At 41.4% G+C, this 25,615-nt stretch overlaps 2 protein-coding genes across 16 annotated transcripts in view; both read left to right on the plus strand.

Annotated features, from left to right (window-relative positions):
• Positions 1-519: 519 nt before the first annotated feature.
• Positions 520-8,536, plus strand: tram1 (translocation associated membrane protein 1). The gene is made up of 11 exons (XM_061666636.1): positions 520-813; positions 1,876-1,939; positions 3,376-3,494; positions 3,579-3,695; positions 4,288-4,346; positions 4,421-4,505; positions 5,939-6,009; positions 6,390-6,494; positions 6,865-7,008; positions 7,090-7,241; positions 7,819-8,536. Exons 1-11 carry the CDS (start codon positions 691-693, stop codon positions 7,887-7,889), a joined length of 1,110 nt encoding a protein of 369 aa, XP_061522620.1. The 5' UTR covers positions 520-690; the 3' UTR covers positions 7,890-8,536.
• A 1,346-nt stretch (positions 8,537-9,882) lies between these two features.
• ncoa2 (nuclear receptor coactivator 2) overlaps positions 9,883-25,615 on the plus strand; it is a 49,783-nt gene continuing 34,050 nt past the window's right edge. For 13 of the 15 annotated variants that reach the window (XM_061666196.1, XM_061666201.1, XM_061666208.1 and 10 more), the window contains exon 1: positions 9,883-10,052. The gene's annotated coding sequence lies outside the window, so the exon portion shown is untranslated. Of the gene's footprint in view, positions 10,053-11,590; positions 11,606-17,611; positions 17,697-25,615 lie in introns of those variants that run through there. The other 2 variants (XM_061666199.1, XM_061666197.1) reach the window with 2 other exon arrangements.

Consider the following 25,615-nt stretch of genomic DNA (forward strand, 5'->3'; position numbering starts at 1 on the left):
TCATATAATAGATCATGATAATAATTTCCTAAAAAGACAAATTGATGCTTCACTTTCCAAATAAGAAAATAAATTTTTTGTACATGCAGTTTCTTAAAAGTTGCTCTGAAAGGCACTTTAACCATGTAAGCGTGAGTAGTTCTGTTTAACACTATTTAACTCTGGCAGATTTCAAAGGCTGTTTTTCATAATACATGAGCATTATTCCTAACTAATTCAAACATGTCAGTAAAATAGATTTTCAATAAGGAATTCACTGGGCCATATTTTTACCATTACTGATCATATATGTATTAAAAGGACGCCTCTGATTAAAAAGTACCACAAACGTATTCTGGGTTAACGGATTGATTGCATTTCCATTCTTTTCATTGGAGGACGTTGATTTGAGATCCGAGTGCTTTGAGTTAAAGATGACGAACTCGCAGTTCCTCTCCAATGCTGCAGGTGGCGACCGAGCAAAGCAGCAGTTTCCTGTTTAAGAAGCTCCTCTCAGGAGCGGCGCCCTAAACTCTGCGCGGCGTGGACCCTCCCACTCCAGCACAAGAGTGACACGCCATTTAATCGCCGTCTGGCCCGACGCTGCTCGGAAACAGGAGGGGAACCGCCGAGCGCCTCCACGTCGAAAGCAGCTCACATTTGATATTGAGAGTAGCCGCCGTCGAAGAAGCAACGCCGAATCGCGTAGATATGGGTATCCGAAAAAAGAGCACCAAGAGCCCGCCGGTGATGAGCCACGAGTTCGTTATCCAGAACCATGCCGATATTGTGTCCTGCGTTGCTATGGTGTTCCTCCTCGGGCTCATGTTTGAGGTAAAAGGCGATACGCATGTTCGATAGACCGTGCTAATAAGTGGACGGAGGCTCCCGGTGGAGCTCCGGGAGCAAGCCGGCGCAGGCTCGACTCTCTCCTGCCCGCCAGCTAGCTTCCCTGGCACGGCTCTCTTGCTCGCCTTTCTTCGCCGCGTTACTTCCTCTTGTGAGGCAAACTTTGCCCATTTAAAAACTGGCCTCCCCCTTTTTAGCCTTTTAAAAATCACAAACAGTACACATTTAGTTTAGTTTATCAATTTTAAACCTTTTTTTTGTTATTTATTTATTTATTAATTATTTTTTTTAAATCGTCACTTTTCATCTGTGTGAACATTTCGAGTCAACAGACGCACTTTCGCCACGAAGCATATATGTTCCCTGAACGCAACATTTTAATTTAAGAATACGTACCTTACAGTTTATTGGTAGCTATCGATCCCCTGTGATTAGCGATTAGGTAAAACACTGATTGTGGTTAGTTTGCACGTATCGTTGGATGTGTTACGTGGCATTCTGAGGGAGCGCTGCCGTAATTCAGTCTAAAGACGAACCCCAACTTTTTGCCTCCTCTTTTTAGACCATTGCTAACTACAATCGTGAAGTAGATCAAAAGCTTGACTTAGCCTCCTATACGTTTCGCTCAGAAATCTATTAATACGTGTCTTTAAAAGGAAAAAAATAATAATTTTGAATTGGCCGACGGGGGTTTACTTGCCCGTGAATGCAGCGCTGTCGTTAAAAAAAAACAGCAATGAATGCACTAAAACGACACTTTGTTTTTAAATGCACTTTAATGACTGCATAACCCTTAATATTATAAAATAATCATAATTCATAGTTAATTAAAATGTTGCGGATACACCTATTCTCGTTTCTTTGTAATTGATGCTGCAGAATCTCATAGGACCTGAACGCAACACATTCGATTAACATCAGGGTTCCCTCAAATGGCATAGTAAACAAAACAAAAACAAAAAGGAAGAAAATGCGAAACGGATGTTTATTGATCTTATATATTAGCATTTTTTATTTTCAATTATTCTGTTGTATCCAAATTCACAGGTCACGTCCAAGTTTGCAGTGTTGTTCATCACTGTGCAGTACAACGTCACCATCTCAACAAACGGTAATTAATTAAAAGTGAATGAAATTAACAATCCTTCCTATTTTAATCTGCCCATATTTGTCAAGGTCGCTTGTAGTGAGTCCAGTTTGTTTCAAGGCTAACAAAGATAACATCCAGGCAGTTTCAGGGTTCCATTCGCTGCTTATCTGGCAGGACTGTAACTTATTTACAGATGCCACTTCAATGAGACACATTTAAATACACAGGAAGAGAGTGGGATTGTGCTCAAAGGATTTACAAATTTATGCAGGTTTGTGAGTGTAAGATTACAATGTTATTCTAGTCAAATAACAACTGTATTTTTGTAAGTGGTTTTTTTGGGGGGGGTATTGACTTTTTTAGTTGAATTACTTCGTTTTTTTATATTACATTTTTCTTGCAACATATTTTTTTCTTGTTAGATTACAACTTTTTTGCTTGACCAGTTTCTCGTAACAGGTTTTTTGTGGTTAAGTTTATTTTTTTTTTTTTTTTTTTTTTTTTTTTTTTTAGGATCACACGGTTTCCCCCTAATCATGTTTTTTTTTCCGTAACAGGATGTATGACTTTTTCTCTGTGACATTTTGACTTTCCATAGAATATTACAACTTTGTTCTAATAATTTTATGACTTTACCCTTGTACAATTGCCCTTTTTTTTCTCAAAAGATTAAAATTTTTTTTCCTCAAAATATTACGAGTTTCCTTGTAAATTGACTTTTATTATAGAAACATTTCAACTATTTGTTCTCATGTTTTTTTTCTTTTCTTTAAATGGAATATTACAACTTTGTTCTCATCACATGGCAACTTTTTATTTGTAAGATAATGCTGGTTTCCTTAAAATGAAGGTGACGACGTTTTCCATCGCCATATTATGACGTTTTTCTTGCTGGATTGCGTTCCCCCCCCCCCCCCCTCTCATATTTCATTGAAATTACATATCTAAAAAAATTACGACTGTTCTTTTAACATTAGGGCTATTCTCACAAGATTACAATTTGTTTCTTTCATAAATAAATTCCCACAATATTACAGTTTTAAAGGCATTTTCATAAATATTATTACCGTTTTATTAGGAGGAGTCTAAGAATTTTAAAAATATTTTTCCCCCCTCCTTTCCCCTACCAAAATTACAACTTTTCTAATTGCAAACTCTATCCTGAAAGTATTAAGATTCATCACATTACTTTTTTTTTTGTTTAAACTTTATTTGCTGATAGCGTGCAGATGAGGATGAGGATGATGAGCAGGAGGAGGAGGATGATTATGAGGATAGAATGTATCTGAGGTGCGTGCAGTCAGTGACGACAGGATCTTCTCAGGCAAACAGTTTGTGATGCATCGCTGTAGGCACATTTTCCTCTCGGCAAGTGTCGCTTCCTGCGACGATTTGATGAGGAATCGACGTGTGTGTGTGTGTGTGTGTGTGTGTGTGTGTGGGGACGGGAAAAAAAGGCCCAGAGGAGACGGCCGTCAACCACTTCCACAACGGCATCAAAGACCTGGCCACCATCCTTTTCTACATGTTGGTGGCCATCATCATGCACGCCATCATCCAGGAGTACGTTCTGGACGTAAGTGCGACTCTTTGCATAAAAGCGGCCCGAAAGCATGTCGCCGAGCCGCATTGTTGTCTAATTGCTCTCCTTGGTGCACAGAAAATCAATCGGAAGAAGCACTTCTCCAAAACCAAACACAGCAAGTTCAACGAGTCGGGCCAGCTCAGCGCTTTCTACATGTTCTCCTTCGGCTGGGGCGCAAGCATGCTCTTCTCTGTGAGTACTCGTTTTCATTGTCAATCCCTGAGTATTCAGAGAATTCGTTTTTAACTTTATTCACTGTTTTTGTGCTCAGACCAAAGCAAAAAAAGTACTGCTTAGTTTTAGTCATACTGCTATAGAGATGCCCTGATTTGTTGGCGGTCTTGAATGCACCTGGTGCACATTCTAAAGTGAAACTAAAAGTATGTTTCTGCTTCGCTACTGCTGTATTCTCACAATTGAGTTGATTTTTTTTCTCATATTGTGACTTTATTCTTGTAACATGACTTTTATTGTGACAATACGCTTTTTTTTTTTCTTAAATAAGTAATATTAGGAGAAAGTCAAATTGGGACTTTTTCCCTCCTAGCATTGGCATTTTTCTCATATTGACTTATTTTTCTTATAATACAACTTTGTTTTGTCATAACGACTTTTTACGGTAATTTTCTCATATTGTGACTAGTATATTACCACTTTGTAACATATGTTTTTGTCGTATTGCAACTTTATATCCAAGAAAATCGAACATAAATATTGTTGTTACACTATTGTGTTTTTGGGACCACTATCTTATATTTGACTCCCCCACTCTGCTGTGTCACAGGAGAACTTCCTCTCCAATCCTGGTTCGCTTTGGGAAGGTTACCCCCACATGCTGATGCCGTAAGTAGCTTGCTTGCTAAAAACAAATTGGGGGGTGACCATGCTATTGAAATGATTATTTATTGTTCCGCCAGACTGCAGATGAAGTTCTATTACATCTGCCAGATTGGCTACTGGCTTCATACGCTCCCTGAACTCTACTTCCAGAAGACAAAAAAGGTAATGGCAAACAGTAATACATAACAATAAGGTAAGCAAACTCTTAGGATTGTTATGATCCTCCATAATAAACTTAGGGTACTGTTAAGTGAGTACCTTTCTGACAGTGTCAATCAAAAGTCAGGGTACACTCTAATATTGGATCTCATTAGATTGTCAGGTGTACCTAATAAAGTGTCTAGCCAGTATCTTATTCAATGACTGTCGAATGTCCCCAAACGTCTTGCTTTTTATTTGGATTTTTGTCAAAATTGTACAACTTCATCATTAAAACTGTTTCTCGTAATGTCATTCTGGTAAAATGACTTTTTTCTTGAACCATAGACTTTTTTTTTTTTTTTTTTTTTTTTAAATCATATCGTTCCAAGTTTGTTCTCATACTCTTACGACTTTATTCTTGTAGCATTGACCTTTTTTTGACGGCATGATTTTTATTGTATCATCATGGCTTTTTATCCCAAAAATTTTTGCTTTGGATGAATTTTTCATTGTAACAAGATTTTTGTTGTTGTTGCCATTTGTATTGTTACCTTTTAGTGGATTTTTTTGCATATGATTTTTCACGTAGGACTTTTTTTATCATTTTGTATCGAAAAAGTCTGAACGTTTTGTCACATTCTGACTTTATCTATCCATCCATCCATCCATTTTCTGAGCCGCTTCTCCTCACTAGGGTCGCGGGCGTGCTGGAGCCTATGCCAGCTGTCATCGGGCAGGAGGCGGGGTACGCCCTCAACTGGTTGCCAGCCAATCGCAGGGCACATAGAAACAAACAACCATCCGCACTCACATTCACACCTACGGGCAATTTAGAGTCTCCAATTTATGCATGTTTCTGGGATGTGGGAGGAAACCGGAGTTCCCGGAGAAAACCCACGCAGGCACGGGGAGAACATGCAAACTCCGCACAGGCGGGACCGGTGATTGAACCCGGATCCTCAGAACTGTGAGGCTGACGCTCTAACCAGTCGGCCACCGTGCCGCACAGACTTTATTTTCATAAAATGATTACCTTTTTTATCCTATTATTGTGTCTTTTTATCATAGCATTACAACTTAATACTCATAACTGACTTTTTATTGAAACCGTAGGACGTTTTTTGCCAAAATATCACAACTATTTAGAAAAATATATAATAATAATTTCCCCTTGTAATATCGTCACTCTTCTCGTAACATGACTTGTTTTATCGTGGAACTAAAAATGTCATTTAACTACTTTTGAGTTTTACGCATACATTGAAACGTCGTACAAGGTTAGCGCCTAAGTTTATGATGTCATTGTGGTCCCGCGTTTGGATCCCCCGATGTTACTTCCCGTCGCGCTTCCTGTTTAGGCCGCATTGTTTCCACAGCATCGCAGCGTTTGTGAATTGTGCCGCCCCGTCCTAAATATTTTCCCGTTCCTTTTGTTGCGTGTTTACCGCTTCCAGGAGGACATTCCGCGCCAGCTGGTGTACATCTTCCTGTACTTGGTCCACATCGCCGGTGCCTATGTCCTCAAGTAAGACAACGAGAGAGACTGATTGTTTTTTTTGGGTTTTTTTTTTATTTAATTTTTTTGCATCTACAGTGGACATTAAGTCTCCTGTTCAAATGCCATGGCTTTGTGATATAAAAAAAAAAAAAAAAGTGAGACACAGAAATAATTTCTAAACTTTTTCCCTCCATTAATGTGACCTATAACCATTTAAACTCAATTGAAAAAAATCTTTTCGAGAAAGGAGTTAAAAATGACTAACATAATGTGTGCCCACCTGGGAATGTGGCTGTGTTCAGAATTAATCACACTCAAACTCATTAACCCCAAATAAAGTTCAGATGTTCTAGTCGGCTTTTCGTCATCCTAATTCCACATTTCTTTTTTTCTTCTTTGTTTTCCAGTCTGAACCGTCTGGGTCTGGTCCTGATGGTGCTGCACTATTTTGTGGAGCTTCTCTTCCACGTTTCCCGCCTCATCTATTTCAGCAACGAGAACAGACAATTGGGGTAAGAGGAGAAACTTTTACTTTTTTGTTTTGTTTACAGAAAATGCTTAACATTGCTCAGTGTCACCAAAATCTATAAATACATCTCTGATTATGCTCCCTTCCCCATTTGGAATATATCTCAACAAGATCCCCAAAATTTTGGATTTTATGGATTTCATATCAATATGGGCCCGTGAGGACGTAATGATTCTCGGGTGAGCGGTGAAAATTTACAAAACATGTTTTTCTCAAAACATTATGACGCTCTTCAGATTAGGATTTTTTTTTTTTTTTTTTTTTTCTTTCCTTAAAATATATATTTTTGAATTCACTATGGGAATTCCCTCCCAGTGTGTGAAATTTCAAATGTCCTCCTGTGTGCCTTTCAGCTTCAGAGTGTGGGCCGTCCTGTTCGTCCTCGGGCGTCTCCTCACGCTGTCCCTCTCCGTCCTCACGCTGGGCTTCGGCCTGGCCAACGCAGACAACCAAGGCTTCGATTTGGCCACGGGAAACTTTAACATTATTTTCGTGAGGTGAGCGTAATGTCGACCGGCATCAAGCAGCCTTTTGTGTGTGCGTGTGTGTTCATCTTTTTTTCGCTTCTATCTCACCAGGATCAGCGTGCTGGCCGGCGTGTGTCTGACACAGGCCTTCATGATGTGGAAATTTATCAATTTCCAGCTGCGCCGCTGGAGAGAGCACACCTCAGTGCAGACCCTCAAGAAGAAACAAGGCCCCTCCAAGAGCAAAGCAAAGAAAGAGAGAGGTGAAGTAAATTTCTGCCCCTCCACCCCCCCAAAAAAATTTTATTATAAAATCATGTATTACGGCCTAAAAATTATTTACTGTCCATATTGTGAATTGTGCAAAGTTTCTATTATTATTATTATGAGTACAATAAATCCATATACAGTAGTGGCGTCTTGATATGAGTTTACAAAAATTGTGGTGAGGTGTATTTTAATGAAGGGGGGAAAAACAGCACTCCATTATATTGTACTTTACAAAAAATAATCAGTAATTACATAATTAAACAAGAATTAAAAATGATTAAACCGTTTTTGTCACACTATCAATTGAATGGCTACTGTGTTGCTCATTCTGGTGTGCACGGCTTGACCACCTGGGGGCAGTATAAGCCAGATATATATTCTGTTCAGACCTCCCGTCTCCTCCCAGCTCATCAGTGTATAGCTGGCTGTTTTTTTTTTTTTTTTTTTTTTTTTTTTTTGGGGGGGGGACATTGTCTTATGTTGGAATTTGTACAAAACGGATTTGAAAAGGTGGCACAAATATATTTAAGTAGTAATAATCTAATGAAGCCTCTTTTTGTGTTTGTTTAGCCAACGGCATCAACGGAGTCAACTCTCACGCCGCAGACTCGCCGAGATCCCGGAAGGAGAAGTCCTCTTAAGAGACGCTCCCTCCAACTCCTTCCCGCTCGCCTGGGCCCCTTCCCTTGCTTTTCGAGAGGTCTCCGAAGTGGAAGTCTGATGGATTTATGCGTCGTCGGAAAGGCCGCTCCGCTGTGGCATTTTTTTGGGGGGGGGCGGGGAAGAACCAACTAATTATGGAATAAACTATTACAAAAAAAATATTTAAAAAGTGCCTATCGATACAGATCGTTTTGTACAGGGTGTGTCATTTTTAAAATTGTGTCTTTTGATGCCCCCAAGTCTCTCATTTCATCACTGCCCACCAAAAAAAAAAAAATAATCTTGTATTTTTATGAATTGTCTCTTTCCATTCAGTGTCTTATTCTAACCACTCTATAGCTTTGGATCTCCTTTTTGTAGCAAAGCAAATGACGTCACAGGCCGACAAAGGTGAAACATGCAAGTAGATGTTTTTTTGTTTTGTTTTTATAACCAGAACACCCAATGGGTGTTAGATGAGGACTCCCATTTAAGTAAGGAAGCCATTAATAATAATGCTGGTGGAGAGAGGAAGCTGTGTTTTGCTGCATTTCTATTATTGCTTATAAGAAAAAGAGGGCTTTGTTGTAAAAGTGTAGACTGTTTTCCTGTTTTTGACTGTGCCAAATAAACCAGATTGACTGTTGTGATGATTTTTTTTTTCTTTTTTTTATGCCATTTAAGGATTAAATAACTAGCTTCATCAGCAGATTGGTCACTTTGGCAACAGGAAATTTGTTTTATTGTAGAAAATATGTTCTTTTTACTCAGATGACTAAATGTTATGTTTTTTAAAGTATTTTAAAATAACACAAATTTAGTAATTCATTAAATTGATATATACAGCAGTGCCTTGAGTGAATTTAATTTTTTCTGTGGCTATGCGCAGACCTCAAAACACTTTTATCTCAAATTATGGAAATGCCATGCTGGCATGAAATTGAACAAGTCTGCTACATCAGTCATTGCAATTGCTGTTGTATCAGTAAAAAAAAAAATTACTTTCAAAACATTTTCAATGTATTGTTTTTAGAAAAGTAAAAGTAAAGTCGAACCTTTTGTTTTACCACTTACAGTAAGTCGATTAGTAAATGATTAAAGGTTATTTCTAGTCATGTTCCTATTGTGGTCACTTCGTGGCGGTGTTAGACAATTTTACCCAAAATTTACATTTGTTTTCGTTCTTAATTTTTGACGAATGATAGACAGTAAATTAATGTAATAAGTAGGCTCCTACTCCAGTCATTAATATGGCTCTTATTTTGTAGTAAAAAGCTTTAGAACATAATTTAATCAATTAAATTCGGCAAAAATATATTTTCTTTTTTAGTTTTAATGGGAAAGTCCAACATGATTTTCACAACTAAAGAGGTCACGATAAAAGGTCAATTTAAAGCATGTTCCTGATGTGGTCACTTGGGGGCGGTGTTGCTGCATTTGACCAAAAATGTATCTTTTCGTTTTTTTCTTGTATGAATGATTGACAGTAAACTAAGCAAATAAGTAGGTTTATTACTTCTACCAGTAAAACTTTTTTATTACTATTATTATAAAGAAAACCTAAGATTAATTAAATTCAGATATTAAATATGTTTGGATGAAATATGGCAATATTACTTTATCCAGTGCTTACAAATATTATTCACTAGTGTGACATAATGTAATTACGTACGTGTCCAATGTGTTGTTATGTGTGCTCGTTTTAATTTTAAAGCGCACTTTCGACACACATTTTTAACTACGCTAACAGATGGACGACTCCCAAAGTAGCCATTATGGCTCAAAAACAACAAGTACCAAAAAGACAAAATGCTAATAAAATGAAGTACGTTTGAAGGGAAGCGGGGGTCGTAGCTTGCCGGAGGAGCCCCGTGATGCGCTTTGTGTGGGGGAGGATGAGGAGAGAGAGAGAGAGAGAGAGAGAGAGAGAGAGAGAGAGAGAGAGAGAGAGAGAGAGAGAGAGAGAGAGAGAGAGGGGGGGGGGCAAGCTAGCCTAGCTACCAGCCAGATAAACACTGAGCGGTGGCTTGCGGACTAACAGCAGTAACATGGCGGCACAGTTAGCCAGCGCTAATGTAGTTCCACCGCCGCCTTTGCGAAGGTCAGCTCAGCCCGTGACGTGTGGACTCTAACTCCGAAGAGGACAACTTGAGTATTAACACGTAAGCGGGCATTTTTGTGTTTTTCCGTCGACGAGTCCCGGTACCAGAGCCCCCCACCCACAACCACCACCTCCTCCTCCTTCTCCACTACCGCCACTCGCTCGTCAATCTCGGTCGTCGGTGCACTACCCACTCGGGCTCCTTTTTAGCTTAGCTCGTTAGCTTCTCGGTCAGCAGTGGTGTCAGTAGTGGGTTTCTGTTCTGCCCCGCGAACTCAATTAAAACGCATTCAAGAGAGAGCTTGCAGGCGTTTTATGGCCATGTACGTCAACGGCGTGTGTATAACAGCAACTGGTCGCTAATATACGCTGTGATACAAGCGATACATGTACTTATTATTGTTTTTTTGTTTTTTTTTGCTGAGTGAGCGAGTGAGTACGAGATGAAGTTGGGTCACTGTGAACGTAGTTAGCACGCTAACGGGCTACATGGATTGCCTGTTAGAAATTTGTTTTTCCCCCCTAAATGTTTTACGACTGTTCACAATGCACAACTTAACGAAATCACAGCCGAATGGTGCCAGGGTAGGCGAACTGCCAAGTAGCATTGCTTTATCAAGTTTGGGAGCAGTTATAGCAAGCGACTGTGAGGGTTTGTGTCAAAGCGGTGGTAATTGCATGCCAGTCTTTCTGTGAAAGCCTAACTCACGTTTTAGCTTTGTTGCGAGTGCTCGAATGGACGTGCACGGTGGTTAGACGTGCACAGTAATCCCCTGCTATTCACGGGGAATATGGAAAAACCGAGTAATTTACACCCTCTCATAAGATTAAAATATATATATATATATATATATATATAATTGCCTGTATTATTAGTTTATACTATAAATATTCCAAAAACTCTGACCCCAAAACATTTTTAATATAATTTCAAACTCATTTTACAGAATAAACCCTGAAAAATAAATGGTTTACAGATTATTAGTTTTTGAGGAAAATGTACCGGAAGTGCATATGCACATGTGGCGAAGACTCAGCAACGTCCACTAACAACACTGGCTAAACTTAGCTCCTCCCCAACATCACACGTTTTGCCTTAGTCTCAGTCGAGATCTTCAATATACAGTACTTCCTTGGCACCAATTGGTGTACTATTTTACTGTCTCGACAGGGCTTTGGCGGCGTCTTGTGGCATTTTAGGGTTTCTCAGAAAGTGCACAAAAAATGTGAATTTGTTCATTTGCAATTCAATTTAAATGAAATTGTTAATTTGTTTGTACCTGTACCTGTGAGGGCCTCCTTCTTGACTGGTTCTAGGCTACACACACACAAACGCACGCAGTTGTCTTTTGCAGTGAATTGTCAATGCCGATAATGCAGGCGGAATGCATCCCGCAGAACCAGTTATGCGGTATCCCTGTGCCCACCTGATGACACACTGCGCCTCCTGTCACATCGCTGGCACGGGTCCTTGACATGACACGCTGCACAGCTGCCGGCATGTAAAGGAGTCTTGGCTTTCTGTCAGACTACTGGAAGTTAAAGGAGACGGACAGAGACACGACATATAAATCGGGGGAAAGTGGAGATGTAAGCACTGCTGAAGTACTTACAGTAAGTAGGGTCAAGGAATTTGAACGCTGGAGTGGTTTGTTTCGAAATGGTGATTGAAGTCGACCCCTGAATTTGTCAGTTTCGGGGTTCGTATCAAGTTGGCTTTACACGATCAGGATTTTTGGGACCGATCTGATCACAAGATGGAACAATGTGTATTTAAATGACTTGTTCATTTACTGTATATAAGGTGTACTTAATTGCTCCAAAAATTATATTTATAATAAATAATGTATCTCTGTTCATCTATTTATGCCAGTGAGGCATAGTGAGAGACAGAACAAATTAATGGTCTTCTATTAGATGGCAGGAAGTACATACAGCAATTAATGCATCCACTTTCTGTGACATTTCTGTTTGTTGGTGTGCCGGAGATTTTCCCAATTCTAAAATGTGTTCCTTGGCCTCATAAAGTTTGGAAATTACTCCTAGTCAGGTCACGTATTTTAATCAATCAGGTCAAACCAATATTACACCATGACAGAAATCATGGGTGCTAACCTTCTGTAATTCAATTACTTCACCCACACCGAAACTTTAGCGCATGATTCGACAGAACGCCTACATGTTTACGCACAACCGATAGTGCTGGCACTAGCTTGCTAGTAATGTTTTGTTGCCTGCTTGCGAGCCGTATCGTATTAAAAGTACGTGAACATACCTTAAGCAAGCCTTAAACGAACGTCCTCTCCTGTCCTGAGCACCGGTGACAACACACGTTTTTTCAACCATTTTGTCCGTAGAATACAGTCGGCGTGATCCACTCTTGTCGTTGCTACGGTAACAAGTGTATCCAGTCGCATTTGAGTTGACAAGATAAAGCCTAATGATCGGGAAAAGAACCGGGATGCGGTGGTATCGGAATACAAGATTTTATTGCAGTAGTGTGACATAGTGCAATCGTGAAAGAGCAAATTTGTCTTGTAGTCTGATCTGGCATTACGTGTTGTCTGTCTCAGACGTGTTGTCTGTTCCAGACCGCCAACATGTTTTTTTTTTTTAATAACTTTATTGACCGTCAGGTATTTACAGTACTACGTCAAAAGACACGTGACAAGGCTAAAAATAAACTAGCTTTTGGATTCAAATATACTGTGCAAGATGGCGACGTGGAGTAAATGTCTTTTGCGGAGATTGGATCGGTGAATTATTACATTAAAGCCGATCAGCATAAAATGCTAAATATCGGCCGATACAGATAAGGCCGATCAGATCGGTGTAAAGCCTAGTATCAAGGTATCGATATGGAATTGAAATTGGTCCCACAAGTTTGCTAGCTTCAGAGTTTATATGAAAGTACCAATTCAGACCGGGAAGGTTGAAGTCGACCTCAAATTTGTTGGTTCTGGAGGTAAGGTACTCATGCAGAATGAGGGTTTCAAGTCGACCCGCAAATTTGTCTGCTTCGGAGGTAACCAAGGTACTGATTGGTGGTCCTATTGAGGTACCGAGATTAAATGGGTGGGATGACGGCTGTGTGTTAGGGAATTACACAATGCTCCGGGACGGAGATGCTAAGTTTAACACTCTCCTGCCCTGTTGTGTTGAAAGCAATTGTTACTCTCCGTCGAATATTCTGTACTTCAAACCAGATGCCGCAGGCGACATTTGCAGCAAAATCTTTACGTCTCACTACCAAACCCCTTGTAGAGGTAATCGGGATGACTGTGGATAAATACTTAGTATTTCAATCACTGCCTGGGTAATTGGAGACAAAGGTGCAATTTTGACCTGTATTGTAAGTCTGTGTCCTTTGCCCTGTGATTAGAAGGCTTTGTTGCATCACCTGACTGATATTGTAATCATGTGACCCTTGTTCTCCAGTGCAAGCTGACATTTTTGTCTTTTCTGCATCCCGCTCCAAAACTTGGACAGCGGTCTCGTCATTTATTAAACTCGACTCTTCAGCCTTAGGACAGGTTTTTTTTCCACCTGGGTCTTGACGTTCTGCAATTTGCTTTCACACAGTCTTCCCCCCCCGTTAGACCTCTGATACTAGTGTTCACTTCGACCCTGGCGAATAGATGAGGATAGGGGCCCTGATGTTTATTCATTTTTTTTGGGGCAGTCTGACTTGCGAATGTAAACTTGAGATACAAGTGCTGTATGGTGAGTATCTAAAATAATTTGTATTTATTCTTCAAAAAATAGGATTCAAGCTGTTTGTCATGTTTGTTTCCTGTCGAACTAAGCATAAAACAAAAGGAATTACACGGCGTATATTAAAACAACCAGATAAAATATAATTTTTTCCGGTAGATTAAGGCTAATGCTAACATGGGTGATGATAAGCATCTATGTGGCTGTGTTGTAACCCTTTAAGCAACGGATATTTTAACACATACAGTGCAGCAAGACGTGTAGAGGGACAATGGACATATTCTGTATTCTTTATCCTCCGCAAAGAACACAATATGAATCCCACTTGGATTCTAGGCAGCGCACTGCAATATGATTGGCTACTGCATCCAGGCAGGAATGTTCAGTGTGACGTCGGTATGACTTGGCCTTTATACTGCCCCCAGGTGGCCAAGACACACACACCAAAATGAGCAGCACAATGTGCATTAAATTGAATCTGTGACAAAAACTGTCATTATTTTTAATTATATTTATGTCATTACTGTACGTTTTTATCATTTATTATGTATTTAGCATGGTCAAGGAACGACTTAAACTCATATCGCAAGGCATCACTGTAGGTTAATTTACTGTACTTATAACACTACACAACCATTTTTTAATTTGCTTGGCTGTTAATATTAATGGCAAATAAAAACTCTCAAGTTGCGTTCGTAATTGTAGACTCCAGTCCTGTAGGCGGCGGTGGCGCGCAACACAAAATGGCCGGCAATTGCAACACATCCAAAACTCTAAACTAGAAGGCAGCCCAAGTAATATGGAGCAATGGCTATTTAGCTGTAAACAAACAGCAGTCACCATGTGGCTTATTGTGTTAGCTTATCCGTTCGTCAGTCCTTGTGTAAGGTCTGCAGTGTTTTCTCTACAGGATGCCTCACTCCTCCTTCCCTCCCTCCCCCTGATACCAGCTCGGGCACCTCACCCTGCTGTCTCTGCGTTGGTGTTGCCATGGAAACAGCCGTGTGACAGGTCCTGGGTGGGTGTGAGGGATGAGCTGCGGGGGTAATGGCCAGGCTTACAGTAACGACAGGATGGAAGCGTGAGGTGGGTGGGGGGGGGGGTTGGTGGGACGCCATCACGGAAGAGGAGGAGCGAGACTATTTACCCCCGCTGTGCTCTGAGGCGTTCCGTCATTGTGTTGTTTTAACTGACCTGGAATCAGCCGTGCCGTCCATCCGTCTATTTATCTGCTGGGAATGGGAGTGGGTGTCATTTTGTTGCTAAGGAGGGCGAGATGAAGTCGATATGCATCATCAGAACACACCACGCGTGGAATCTGGCACATCCTAAGGTCCGAATCAGGCATCAATCATATGTGGATAATGGGGGGCGAATTACACCACCAGGCAAGGCGGAGAAAGGGGGAGAGGAGACAGAGTAGCCGTGCTAATTGTTAAAGCTAATGTAAATGTTAAACAGCCAATCAGCAGACATTGAGTGCTAAATTGGTGCACTTTAACAGCAGGATACCAGAGTATGTTGAATTTACAAAGAATATTTAAGCTATTTATTTACCATTGAATATACTGCAATTATTTTATCTTATCCATTTCGTTTATTGTGGAATTCACTCATGGCACTCATGGCACAATTTAAATGCGAATAGAATCTGTTACCTGTTACACAAAAGAAATGCACTTTTATGGTTAGCCTTTTTGGGTCCCTCTTCTGACACCAATTTGCCAAATGGCTAAAAAAATTTTCAAACTAAAAACTGTTAATGAATAATGTAGTAAAAAAATTGGGGTAACCAAAATGCACTTTCTTAATAAAATCACAAAAATAAAATTTAACTCATAAAAGGCATAGTAAAACAGGCAGGCTGGCAAGTGGGGGGATCCCACTTTTGACACCAAAGTTTCAAATAGCTGGCCATTTTCACACTGAGGCAGGTACGATTTTGTCATCAACAAGCGTTTATAGTGATTGGTTGGTACTGTCCAAATCTATACTGTAGGCCAAATTTATACTTTCTACCACATTTACAGCACATCCACGTTTGGACCTTTATGCATCACACTATGCTTTTTTTGTTGTTGTTGTTGTTGTTTTTTAAATCACCGCTAGCTACCATTGTGACTACTGTCATAGTTTACATATCCATATAAGGCAAACTTAGAGGTCAATTGTCAATTGAGCTATTTTTTATATAAATGCATTTCTAATGGGATGTTGAATCTCTCTTCTAACCTCCTGTTTGAATAATATGGTTTTAGTGAAACTTTCAATCTCTGATGTCGAACCAGCTTTATAAAATGCCCTCTGGTGAAAGAGTATAATTGAAGCTCCATGAAGGCTCGCTTTAGTGTCTTTGAAAGAGCCGTGATACCTGTTATTCCCATTTATTTGCTTGTCGAATGCTGGGATATGATAGTCACTTTTGTGTTTGAATTGTTCATTAAGGGCAAGAGCGGTAACGTGACACCTTGCCACCGACTCTGGCATCTTGGAAATTCGGAGCGCTCCGATGTAGGTCAGCCTCCGCAGAGTGCGTATTGATCCTAAGCTCTAAATGATATTGCTGTATGTGCTAGCCCGTTGCTAAGAAAGCGGCCGCTTTGATTTGAACAGCGGGCTCATGATGCTAACGAGGCAGTTGTGTGGAAGACCTCAAAGCTATTTGGTACGCCCGATGCCCCCGAAGGTAAATGAATACTAGCCTCTTTCACCTGTGAATGGGTAGTGTAGAAGGGGCTTGATATGACCCTCAAACCCGGCAAATCTGCGGATAGACTTCAACGTTAGGCGGCACGGTGGTCGACTGGTTAGAGCGTCAGCCTCACAATTCTGAGGACCAGGGTTCAATCCCTGGCCCCACCTGTGTGGAGTTTGCATGTTCTTCCCATTCTTGCGTGGGTTTTCTGCGGGCACTCCGGTTTCCCCCCACATCCCAAAAACATGCATTAATTGGAGACTCTAAATTGCCCGTAGGTGTGACTGTGACTGTGAGTGTGAATGGTTGTTTGTTTGTATGTTCCCTGCGATTGGCTGGCAACCAGTTCAGGGTGTACCCCGCCTCCTGCCCGATGATAGCTGGTATAGGCTCCAGCACGCCCGCGACACTCGTGAGGAGAAGCGGTTCAGAAAATGGATGGATGGATGGATGGATGGACTTCAACGTTTCCATACATTCTCTTTTGGTACCTTTCACACAGGACGCGGACCTGGCTTTGATTGACATTGTGAAAGGGGTTTGATGCAAATTTGTTGGTTGACTCGAATCCTCCATTATGTACTGGTACCTTTCATACAGGACGGTGACCTGAGGAAGAAGCTGGCTTGGTATTTATTTATCCATCCATCCATTTTCTGAGCCGCTTCTCCTCACTAGGGTCGCGGGTGTGCTGGAGCCTATTCCAGCTGTCATCGGGCAGGAGGTGGGGTACGCCCTGAACTGGTTGCCAGCCAATCGCAGGGCACATACAAACAAACAACCATTTGCAATCACATTCACACCTATGGGCAATTTAGACTCTCCAAATCATGCATGTTTTTGGGATATGGGAGGAAACCGGAGTGCCCGGAGAAAACCCACGCAGGCACGAGGAGAACATGCAAACTCCACACAGGCGGGGCCGGGGATTGAACCCCGGTCCTCAGAACTGTGAGGCTGACGCTCTAACCAGTCGGTCACCGTGCCGCCTGGTATTTATTTATTTTATTATTATTTTTTAAGGGACTTAATACTACCTCAGCAACCGGCAAATTCTCTGGGTAACTTCTACCTGCTGCCCTTTCTATCCGTAGCTGTCATAAAGGAAGTGACCTTAAAAGCTGGCTTTGACGGGGAGTGTGAAAGGGGGCTTTATGACTACAAAGCCAGCAAATTCACAGGCCTGCCCATTCTGAATCTGTACTTTTCACTCAGGACAGGACACATTTTCAGATTGACTTCAACCCTGCGTTCTGTTTCGGTACCTTTCACACAGGACAGGAAACCTGGAAAGAGGTCTGTTGGGTAGTGTAAAAGGGGCTTGATACGAGGGCTGCAGCATGGGCTGCCAAGATTATTCGACTAGTCATGATTACGTCGACGAACAAAATCGTCGTTTATTTTTTTGAAGCTTTGTTTTTCTCTCAAAAGTACCTGAATCCTCCCGCTATTTGCCTGTTCTCTGCATTCTGCCAGTGGCGCACATGCGCAGTAGTGGTCATCGGCATCAGCACGTAATTTACCTGGAGGAACTGCGGCCAACCGGCGTTGGAAACGGAGCCCGAAAGTTTGAGCATCTCACCAAAAAATAATAAAGAGGAATGGGATGCCAAACATGTGATACAGAACCTGCCTTTCATAGCAGCACAGCAATTATTCACGAGCATCTGAAAAGGAAGTACGGACGTTGTGGCTGATGACATTTCTCACTGAGCAACAGTTATCTCTAAGCAATTTGGCTAGTTAGCTGCTAATATTAGCGTCATTGAGGTACTTGCCTAAAGCTGTCAACGTTACCATTAGCTCAAGCTTAACAAAGATGATTTCATTAGCCTTAGCATACAGGTTATAATGTTATAACCAGAGATGTGAATAGAAGATAGAAATGCTTTCGCAGGCCATCTTGGTGTTGTGCCCACATGGTGGCCGCGTTAGCGGGGGCAACATTCCTATCAAACGCAATGCATGTATTGAAAAGGAATTAGAACTTGCTCGTTTCTCAACTGTCTTGAGATTTACTCATTTGTCGGCATAAAAGCATGTGAAAGAACAGAACTGAAAGAAAATAATCTTGCCTATGAAAGGTGATTTCCAGTTCACTTGGTGTGATTGTCCATAGTTTTTGTTTCCATCTTAAATTGCACTAAACATTTACAGTTAAAAATGTTACAGGCCAGAGTATCACCTTCATTTTAATTTGCACTATCATATATAAACATGTCAGGAATGCTGGCACAATCTGCAGTTTATTAAAAGTTTAATCTACTTGTATCTTAATTGTCTTTTGCACATACCTTAAACAATAGCATCTGTTTGCTGGTGCAATAAGATTCGATTTACATATGATCCAATTGGTCAACTAATCGCAAAAAGAATCGGTGACTTGTCGACTATCAAAATAATCGTTAACCCTAAAAAAATTTTTTAATAGAATATTCTACATATCTCATAACTGAATTGCATTTTTAAACACTAAAATGCATGTAAGGTGTAGTTACTATTTTTGTCAACTTGGGGTCGCCATCATCCCATTCTTATGTAGTATTTCTGTAACTTTGAATGTGTATGGGTTTTAAAAGGCTGGCCTGGTGAGTGATATGGGTGTCAGTCAATGAGAGTGTAGCGTTTGCTGGCTTGTTAACCAGTCTGCATGTTGAGTCACTCGGCGCATGTTGTGGCCATCAGCAGCTTGTGTTTGAATATGTTTTGCTTTTTACATCTGGGGGAAAAAGGCAGAAAATTCTCAACTTCCACAAGCTGTGTGAAAGGAGTACTGACAAAGCAGCAGTTACTGTGTAATAGGATGTGGATGTAGTGTTGTAGTTGTTGTTGTCAGACTGAATTGCTTCCGAAGTTCTGCCTCAGTGCGTTTGTGATACTGGGTGCTAGCATGTGCTTGGCACTGGGAGGAATCCTTGGCACCAGGCGGAGGGGGACAGAGTGGAGGGGGAGGAAAATTCCCATTGGGGCAGCTCATTTGCCGGACTTGGCCCAGCGCGACTCGTCCCCGTACCGTCCAAAATAACAACCTGGCGGAATGAACAGCAAGTGGTGGCAGGCAGGGCCGAGGTAGCTGCAGTATGCGCGGCAAGGCCTTTTTCTCACACTCTCGTTATGAAACCGTCGGAATGCGAGTCGTCAGTTTCGGGTGCATTTAGTTTGTGTGCACCTTTTTCTCTTTTTTTTTTTTAAATGGGCGCTGGGATTCAACTGACCGGCGCTCTGCTGACTCAGCTGTGTTACTTCACTGATCCGCGTCGTTGCCGTCTTCATTTTTTTTCTTTTCTTCGTTGCCACGAAGGGGTCTCCTGATAAACTGAACTGTATTCTCTCTGTCCTCTCTCCATACTGCACTAATGTGCTTTAGCTCCATGTGAATATTATCCATAAATCAACACGCCGTCTGCTCATGTCCTATTCCGGACTTGATGAAAAATGTACTTGGTGCTAGGCATAATATAGTGGCCCTTATTACTTGCACTTCCTAGCTGATGTACTACATTTGAATGGTATTTAAAGTGTGTATTTTGCCAGAAGTCTTCTGTCTTATAAAATTTCCATTGATGCGCAGTTTTCTCACCAAATGTGGTGGGGGCTGGGGGGGCACTGTACAGTTAGTCTGTTCCTAACGATTTTCCACTAGCAAAAGCAGGTACTACGAGGTACTATTTCTAGTAATCGGTCAGTCAGGATTTTTCATTGGAATGTTCGCGGGTACACTGCTATTAATGACAAAAATAAACGCTGTTAGCTCACCCGGTTGGTATTGCAGTAGCCTAGTATACTCCACAGCCTCCACTTTTCTCACCGCCCGCAGTCTCCCCCTGGATAAAATGACTACAGATGTGTTTAATGTGGTGTGGTTTTCACAGTTTCGTGACATATAACTTTGAAACATAAAACCCAACTGCCTCAAACCGAGCAAAGGAAGATTTTGATTGTTCGCTGTGTCGTCTCATTACACCACAATATTCCTGCAGCCTAGTGGTTTCTCAAAACGTCCTAGACCACCTAAGAAAATACTTGGCTCAAGTACCAACATCTTAACCGACATTAAAATGCGCAAGTGTAGTTGGCCCAAGTGTTCATCAAAAATGACACTGTTTTATTCCCAGTATGTATATTTAATATTGTTGTAAGGTACTGGGCCATTATGCACTCTATCAACAGTAACACGGGATTTAAATATATCAAAATAAAAAAAATATACTTAATGTGTCAATCAAAATTGCACATATAAGATACATAAAGAATTGTGCCTAAATAAAAAATTAAAAACAGTTGTTAAAGATTAAATGCAAACGTATTGAGTTAAATACAACTGAACTGTACGTAGGCAGTGATTTTTTTGTGTAGAAGGAGCACGCGTACCACACTTTAAGAGTCACTGCTGTAGCCGGATATTTGAGTCAGGCGCGCCTGTTGAGAATCTGTTATTTCCCATAAAGAAAAGGGGAAAAAAAACATTTTGACTGTAATCACTTTGCCCCATAAAAGGTTAAATAGTCTTAGTCATCAGGTCTACCTGACCTGCTTGTCACTCTGTTTCAGTGTGGGACTTACTAAAGTTAAATGGGGGGGGGGGGAGAGAGAGAGAGAGAGAGCTGCTGTGCTTAGCTTTTCTTTTTTTCTTTTTTTTCCTCTCCTTCCTTTTTTTAACCCCGCCCCCCCTTCCTCCCCCCCCCCCCCCCCTTTCCACTGTCTGGTCCAATTACATGTTCCTCTGTCAGGTCCTAATCAGCTAATGCCAGGGGTTTTAAAGTCATGCCCTAAAATGTTGTCCTCGCCACATTAAAGCATGAAAACACCATCTACCTCAAGCTAAATATTTTACAATTGTGTCCCACTCTTGAGGATTGTCTCAGGCTTTATGGTTAATAAAGTCAGTGACATAGTTGTGTCAGCTGATGCCTCCCTCCCCCCTTCCTCCTTTTCCCTCCACTGTACAGCCTCGGGGTTTGACTAGGACTCATTGCATATAAACTGTGACAGGCATTAAACGGTGGCCGATGCGTAAACGGTGCACAAGAGCTCTGCAGTTGAGGTGCTGACTGGTCACAAGATGACCATCTAGTTCCTGTTTTTTTTTTTCCCCATAGGACCTGTTATTAGCCATTGTGAACGAAAGATCTTCTGCAACCGGTCTGGGGTGCATTTGTGTCTGTCTGTTTGTGTTGTTTGACAAGAAGGAGCAATGAATGAAGATGTCGACTGCTACATTAGCTTCGTGTGCTATCTCTAACTGATTACACCCAGCATTGACAATGGGGTGATTCATTTGATTCGAAACTGTTTGTGCTCTTGGACAAGTAGGAGTACTGAGTGAAGATGTTGAATGCTACGTTAGCACTCATGAAAAGGAATGCGTTAAAGTTGAATGCTACCACTATATTGACTCTTGATACAAGTGACGTTGACTGTCACTGAGGTCACCGCCGAAGCAGCTCCCATGAGCAACAGATGTGCCGGCACCTGGCACGAGTCAGTGTCTTCACCCAGAGGCAGCCGTTGAAATCCGCTGGCATAGCGTCAACGGGTTTATAAATACCTTCCAGTGAGCACGTCAGAGCCCGGGGTGTTATCAAGAATGCGCCTCTGAGTTTGTTAGGCCCCGGGAGACAAAGACCTGTTTGTCAAGCTTTTGCACCTTTTTTGCCTCGCCATGTTTACACATGCAGATAACTGTGGTGAGCACAGCCGCGGACTGAACCTCCATAGTTGTTGTTTTATTTTTATTTTTGGATTTCAGATGTAGAAGCTCCTGAAGTAACATCCATTTTATTGTCATTGTGTGTGAAACAAAGCAAAAAAATAATAATTTGTTGGAACAATTGTAAGCAAAAGATGGAATTTTAAATGGTACATTTTCTGGTTGCTTTTGTCATGTGCATTTAATGGATCTTTTTTTCCTATGCCGTTGTGTTACTTGATTTTACTACTCATAAGACGCATTACACTTGTTTGCTGTCTGAAGCAGTCGCTGTAGTGAGCAAAATGGGAAGAAGTTTGCTACTGAAAATAGTAATGGTGTACTACTCAGCATAGGACTTGATGCCTAAACAGGTTACGGACATGGTCAAAAGCACATGTTAACTAGTAGACATTCCAACAGCTTCTTCCCTCTTGCGATCAACTTCTTAAACACCTAACCTATAATTCCATTACAACAAGCTGGCAATTTTTTGACTTGAGTTCGTTGTCACATTTCTGTGGGGCCAATTATGTATTACTCGTGCACTCACTGTAGTTGTCTCGCCATGCTGCACTATTTGCATATACTGGCCACTCATGCCAGAGTAGCATCTGCTCCATTTGCACACGGATTGAGGAGTATCTGTAACATTTGCACAACCAACATTGTCCCAGATGATCGCACTACTCGTCACTTTAAACCGCATACACTCCTTGAAGTCTCACCGCCCTTTGCACAATGGTCATTGCACCGGACTATTGCAATATTAGTCGTTCGAACTGCTCTAAGTGCTAGAGGACTTTTTGCACCATTGTTTTTTGTCAATGTCTTTATGTCCCCAAAGTGTTCTGTAAATTGACTGTCTGTTGTACTAGAGCGGCTCCAACTACCGGAGACAAATTCCTTGTGTGTCTTGGACATACTTGGCAAATAAAGATGATTCTGATTCTGATGCTGATATTTGCCACCCGTGTTGTGATAGTGATCAAAATAAGAATAATTTTGAATTTAATTTAAAAAAAGCAATGTTGGTGTGAGTTAGACTCCACCAAGGCTGCCCTTTGTCACCGATTCTGTCCGTAACCATTATGGACAGAATTCCTAGGCACAGTCGATGTGTTGAGGGAGTCCGGTTGGTTGACCTCAGTATTACATCTCTGCTTTTTTTGCAGATGATGTAGTTCTGCTGGCTTCATCAAGCCGCAATCTGCAACTCTTGCTGGAGCAGTTCGCTGCAGAGTGTGAAGCGGTTGGTATGAGACTGAAGACCTCCACAAATCTGAGGCAATGGTCCTCAGTCGGAAAAGGGTGGAGTGCCCTCTCTGAGTCGAGGAGGAGATCTTGCCCCAGTGGAGGAGTTCAATTATCTTGGGTCTTGTTCACAAGTGAGCGTAGAAAGGCGGATCAGTGCAGTGTCGGCAGTAATGCGAACTCTTCGCACTACTCGTCACTTTAAACTGCATACACTCCTTGAAGTCTCTGCGCCCTTTGCACAATACAATGGTCATTGCACCGTACAATTGCGAGATTAGTCATTCGAACTGCTCTAAGTGCTAGAGGACTCTGCATCTTTTTGCACAATTGTCAAAAAAAAAAATAATAATAGTACCGGCATTACCAGATAACTAGCAACATTTTATTCCTCAGTGACTGTTTTTCTCAATGTCTTTATGTCTCAAAAGTGTTCTGTCAATTGACTGTCTTTTGTCGTACTAGAGCAGCTCCAACTACCGGAGACAAATTCCTTGTGTGTTTTTTGGACATACTTGGCAAATATATATGATTCTGATTCTGATTATCGGTCTGTCGTGGTAAAGGAGGAGCTGAGCCCAGAGGCAAACCTCTCGATTTACCGGTCGATCTATGTCATTGAAAGAACAAGATCATCGTTACAAGCGGCCGAAATGAGTTTCATTCGCAGCGTATCCAAACTCTCCCTTAGAGAATGCACATTCCCACCCGAAAAACAACCCCCCACCAGACGTCTCTGCAGTGTTCCCTGTGTAAATTCAATCTTCTCTGAATTGCCGTTCATTTGTGTATATTAAGCAAACCTTTAGCGTGACTCATCCAGAGCAATTAGATCAGGTGTTTTTATTCTTATTGAATTGAAGCCTATCAGTGGGTAATTTTGTAGGCACCCAGTCGGGGCTCCATTGGCGTTTAGCCCCGCCGTGACCTGCTCACTTTTTGCCGCATGATCCCTCCAGACTCTTTTGTCCTGCCTGAACCTGATTAGCTGGCTCATTAGCATTGTTATCCCAAGCTGGGTGTCAAAGCCTTTTCACTCTGAAGGAGCCTGTTGCCAGCCTATTACGAGCAGGGGGGGGCCAGGAGATGGAACAAGGCCTCACAAGGTTGGCTCTGAGGCACACGATACCTCTTTTGCATGGAAAGAGTTTAGGTATCAGTAAAATAATTAAACGTAGCAGAGGATGGACAGCATCCACCTGGGCCTTTCATGCTCAACCTAGCGAAGGCGGGACATTGCTGCAGCGGTGTACGCGAACAAATAGAGACACTGTATCTAGGGCTTGGCGTTACAGTCTAAAATAAATTTCACTGTCAGAGAGTGGGATCCTTGTACCTCCAAAACAGTCACTTTTCAGGACACCAAAAAACGACACGTTTGTTGACCCATTAACATTACATCGTCAAAGACTGTAAGCCATTTTCAATACTTTAGTTAATAATTTGTATTTTTTTTTTTAAATTAAAAGGACACACCTGGGAAATTACCAATTCTATAGATTTGTCAAACAATATTAAATGAGTAAAAAACAAGGATATCATGTAATGTTGAGAACATTTATTGCACAGATCTCAAAACTTTTAACTCATCACTTTAAGGTGCAGTAAAATTGCAAACAAACACAAATAACATAGCTGATATAAATATTTAGCTTAACTGGCATGACTTCATCTTCTCCTGCTCACTGTTCTTGCTCGGTATGTCGCATAATTAGCTCCTCCTCGTCCTCTTTTAGTGGTAACGATACTTGTCAGAAGTGTACCTTATACGCAGACATGGAGGTTAGGATTAGCGAGGGTAGCTCCGCACCGTGGAAGGACAGCGTTTTACTGCACTAAATAGCCAGCCGCAGGCAAGTTGCCATGTTGATTTTTTTTTTTTTTTTTGTTTGTTTTTGTTTTAATGTTTTATTTTATTTATTTATTTTTTCTTACAACCTCTCTTTATCCTGTCACTCGATCTGCCGCTCGGGCACGAGCATGTGACAGCCTTAGAGTTCAGAGCAAATTCCTCCGCTGGATGAGAACTTTAGCGCCTGGCAGGAAAGTGAAAAGAGGAAGCCTGAGAAATGCGGAATTGTACGAGAGGCGTTACTTGATTAGTTGGCACAGCGATTGTATCCAGAAGCCCTGCAGAGCTCTTATACCGGCTGGAAGTTGTGTTTTCTAATTATCTAAAGAGGAACATGACTTCTCCGTGTGTCTAATTAATTGTGTGCCGTGATTAGAAAGGCACACACGACGTAATTTTCAAGCCCCCACCCCCGACCCC

This window comes from Phycodurus eques, chromosome 21, assembly GCF_024500275.1.
Source record: "Phycodurus eques isolate BA_2022a chromosome 21, UOR_Pequ_1.1, whole genome shotgun sequence".
In the NCBI taxonomy this organism is placed as follows: Eukaryota; Metazoa; Chordata; class Actinopteri; order Syngnathiformes; family Syngnathidae; genus Phycodurus; species Phycodurus eques.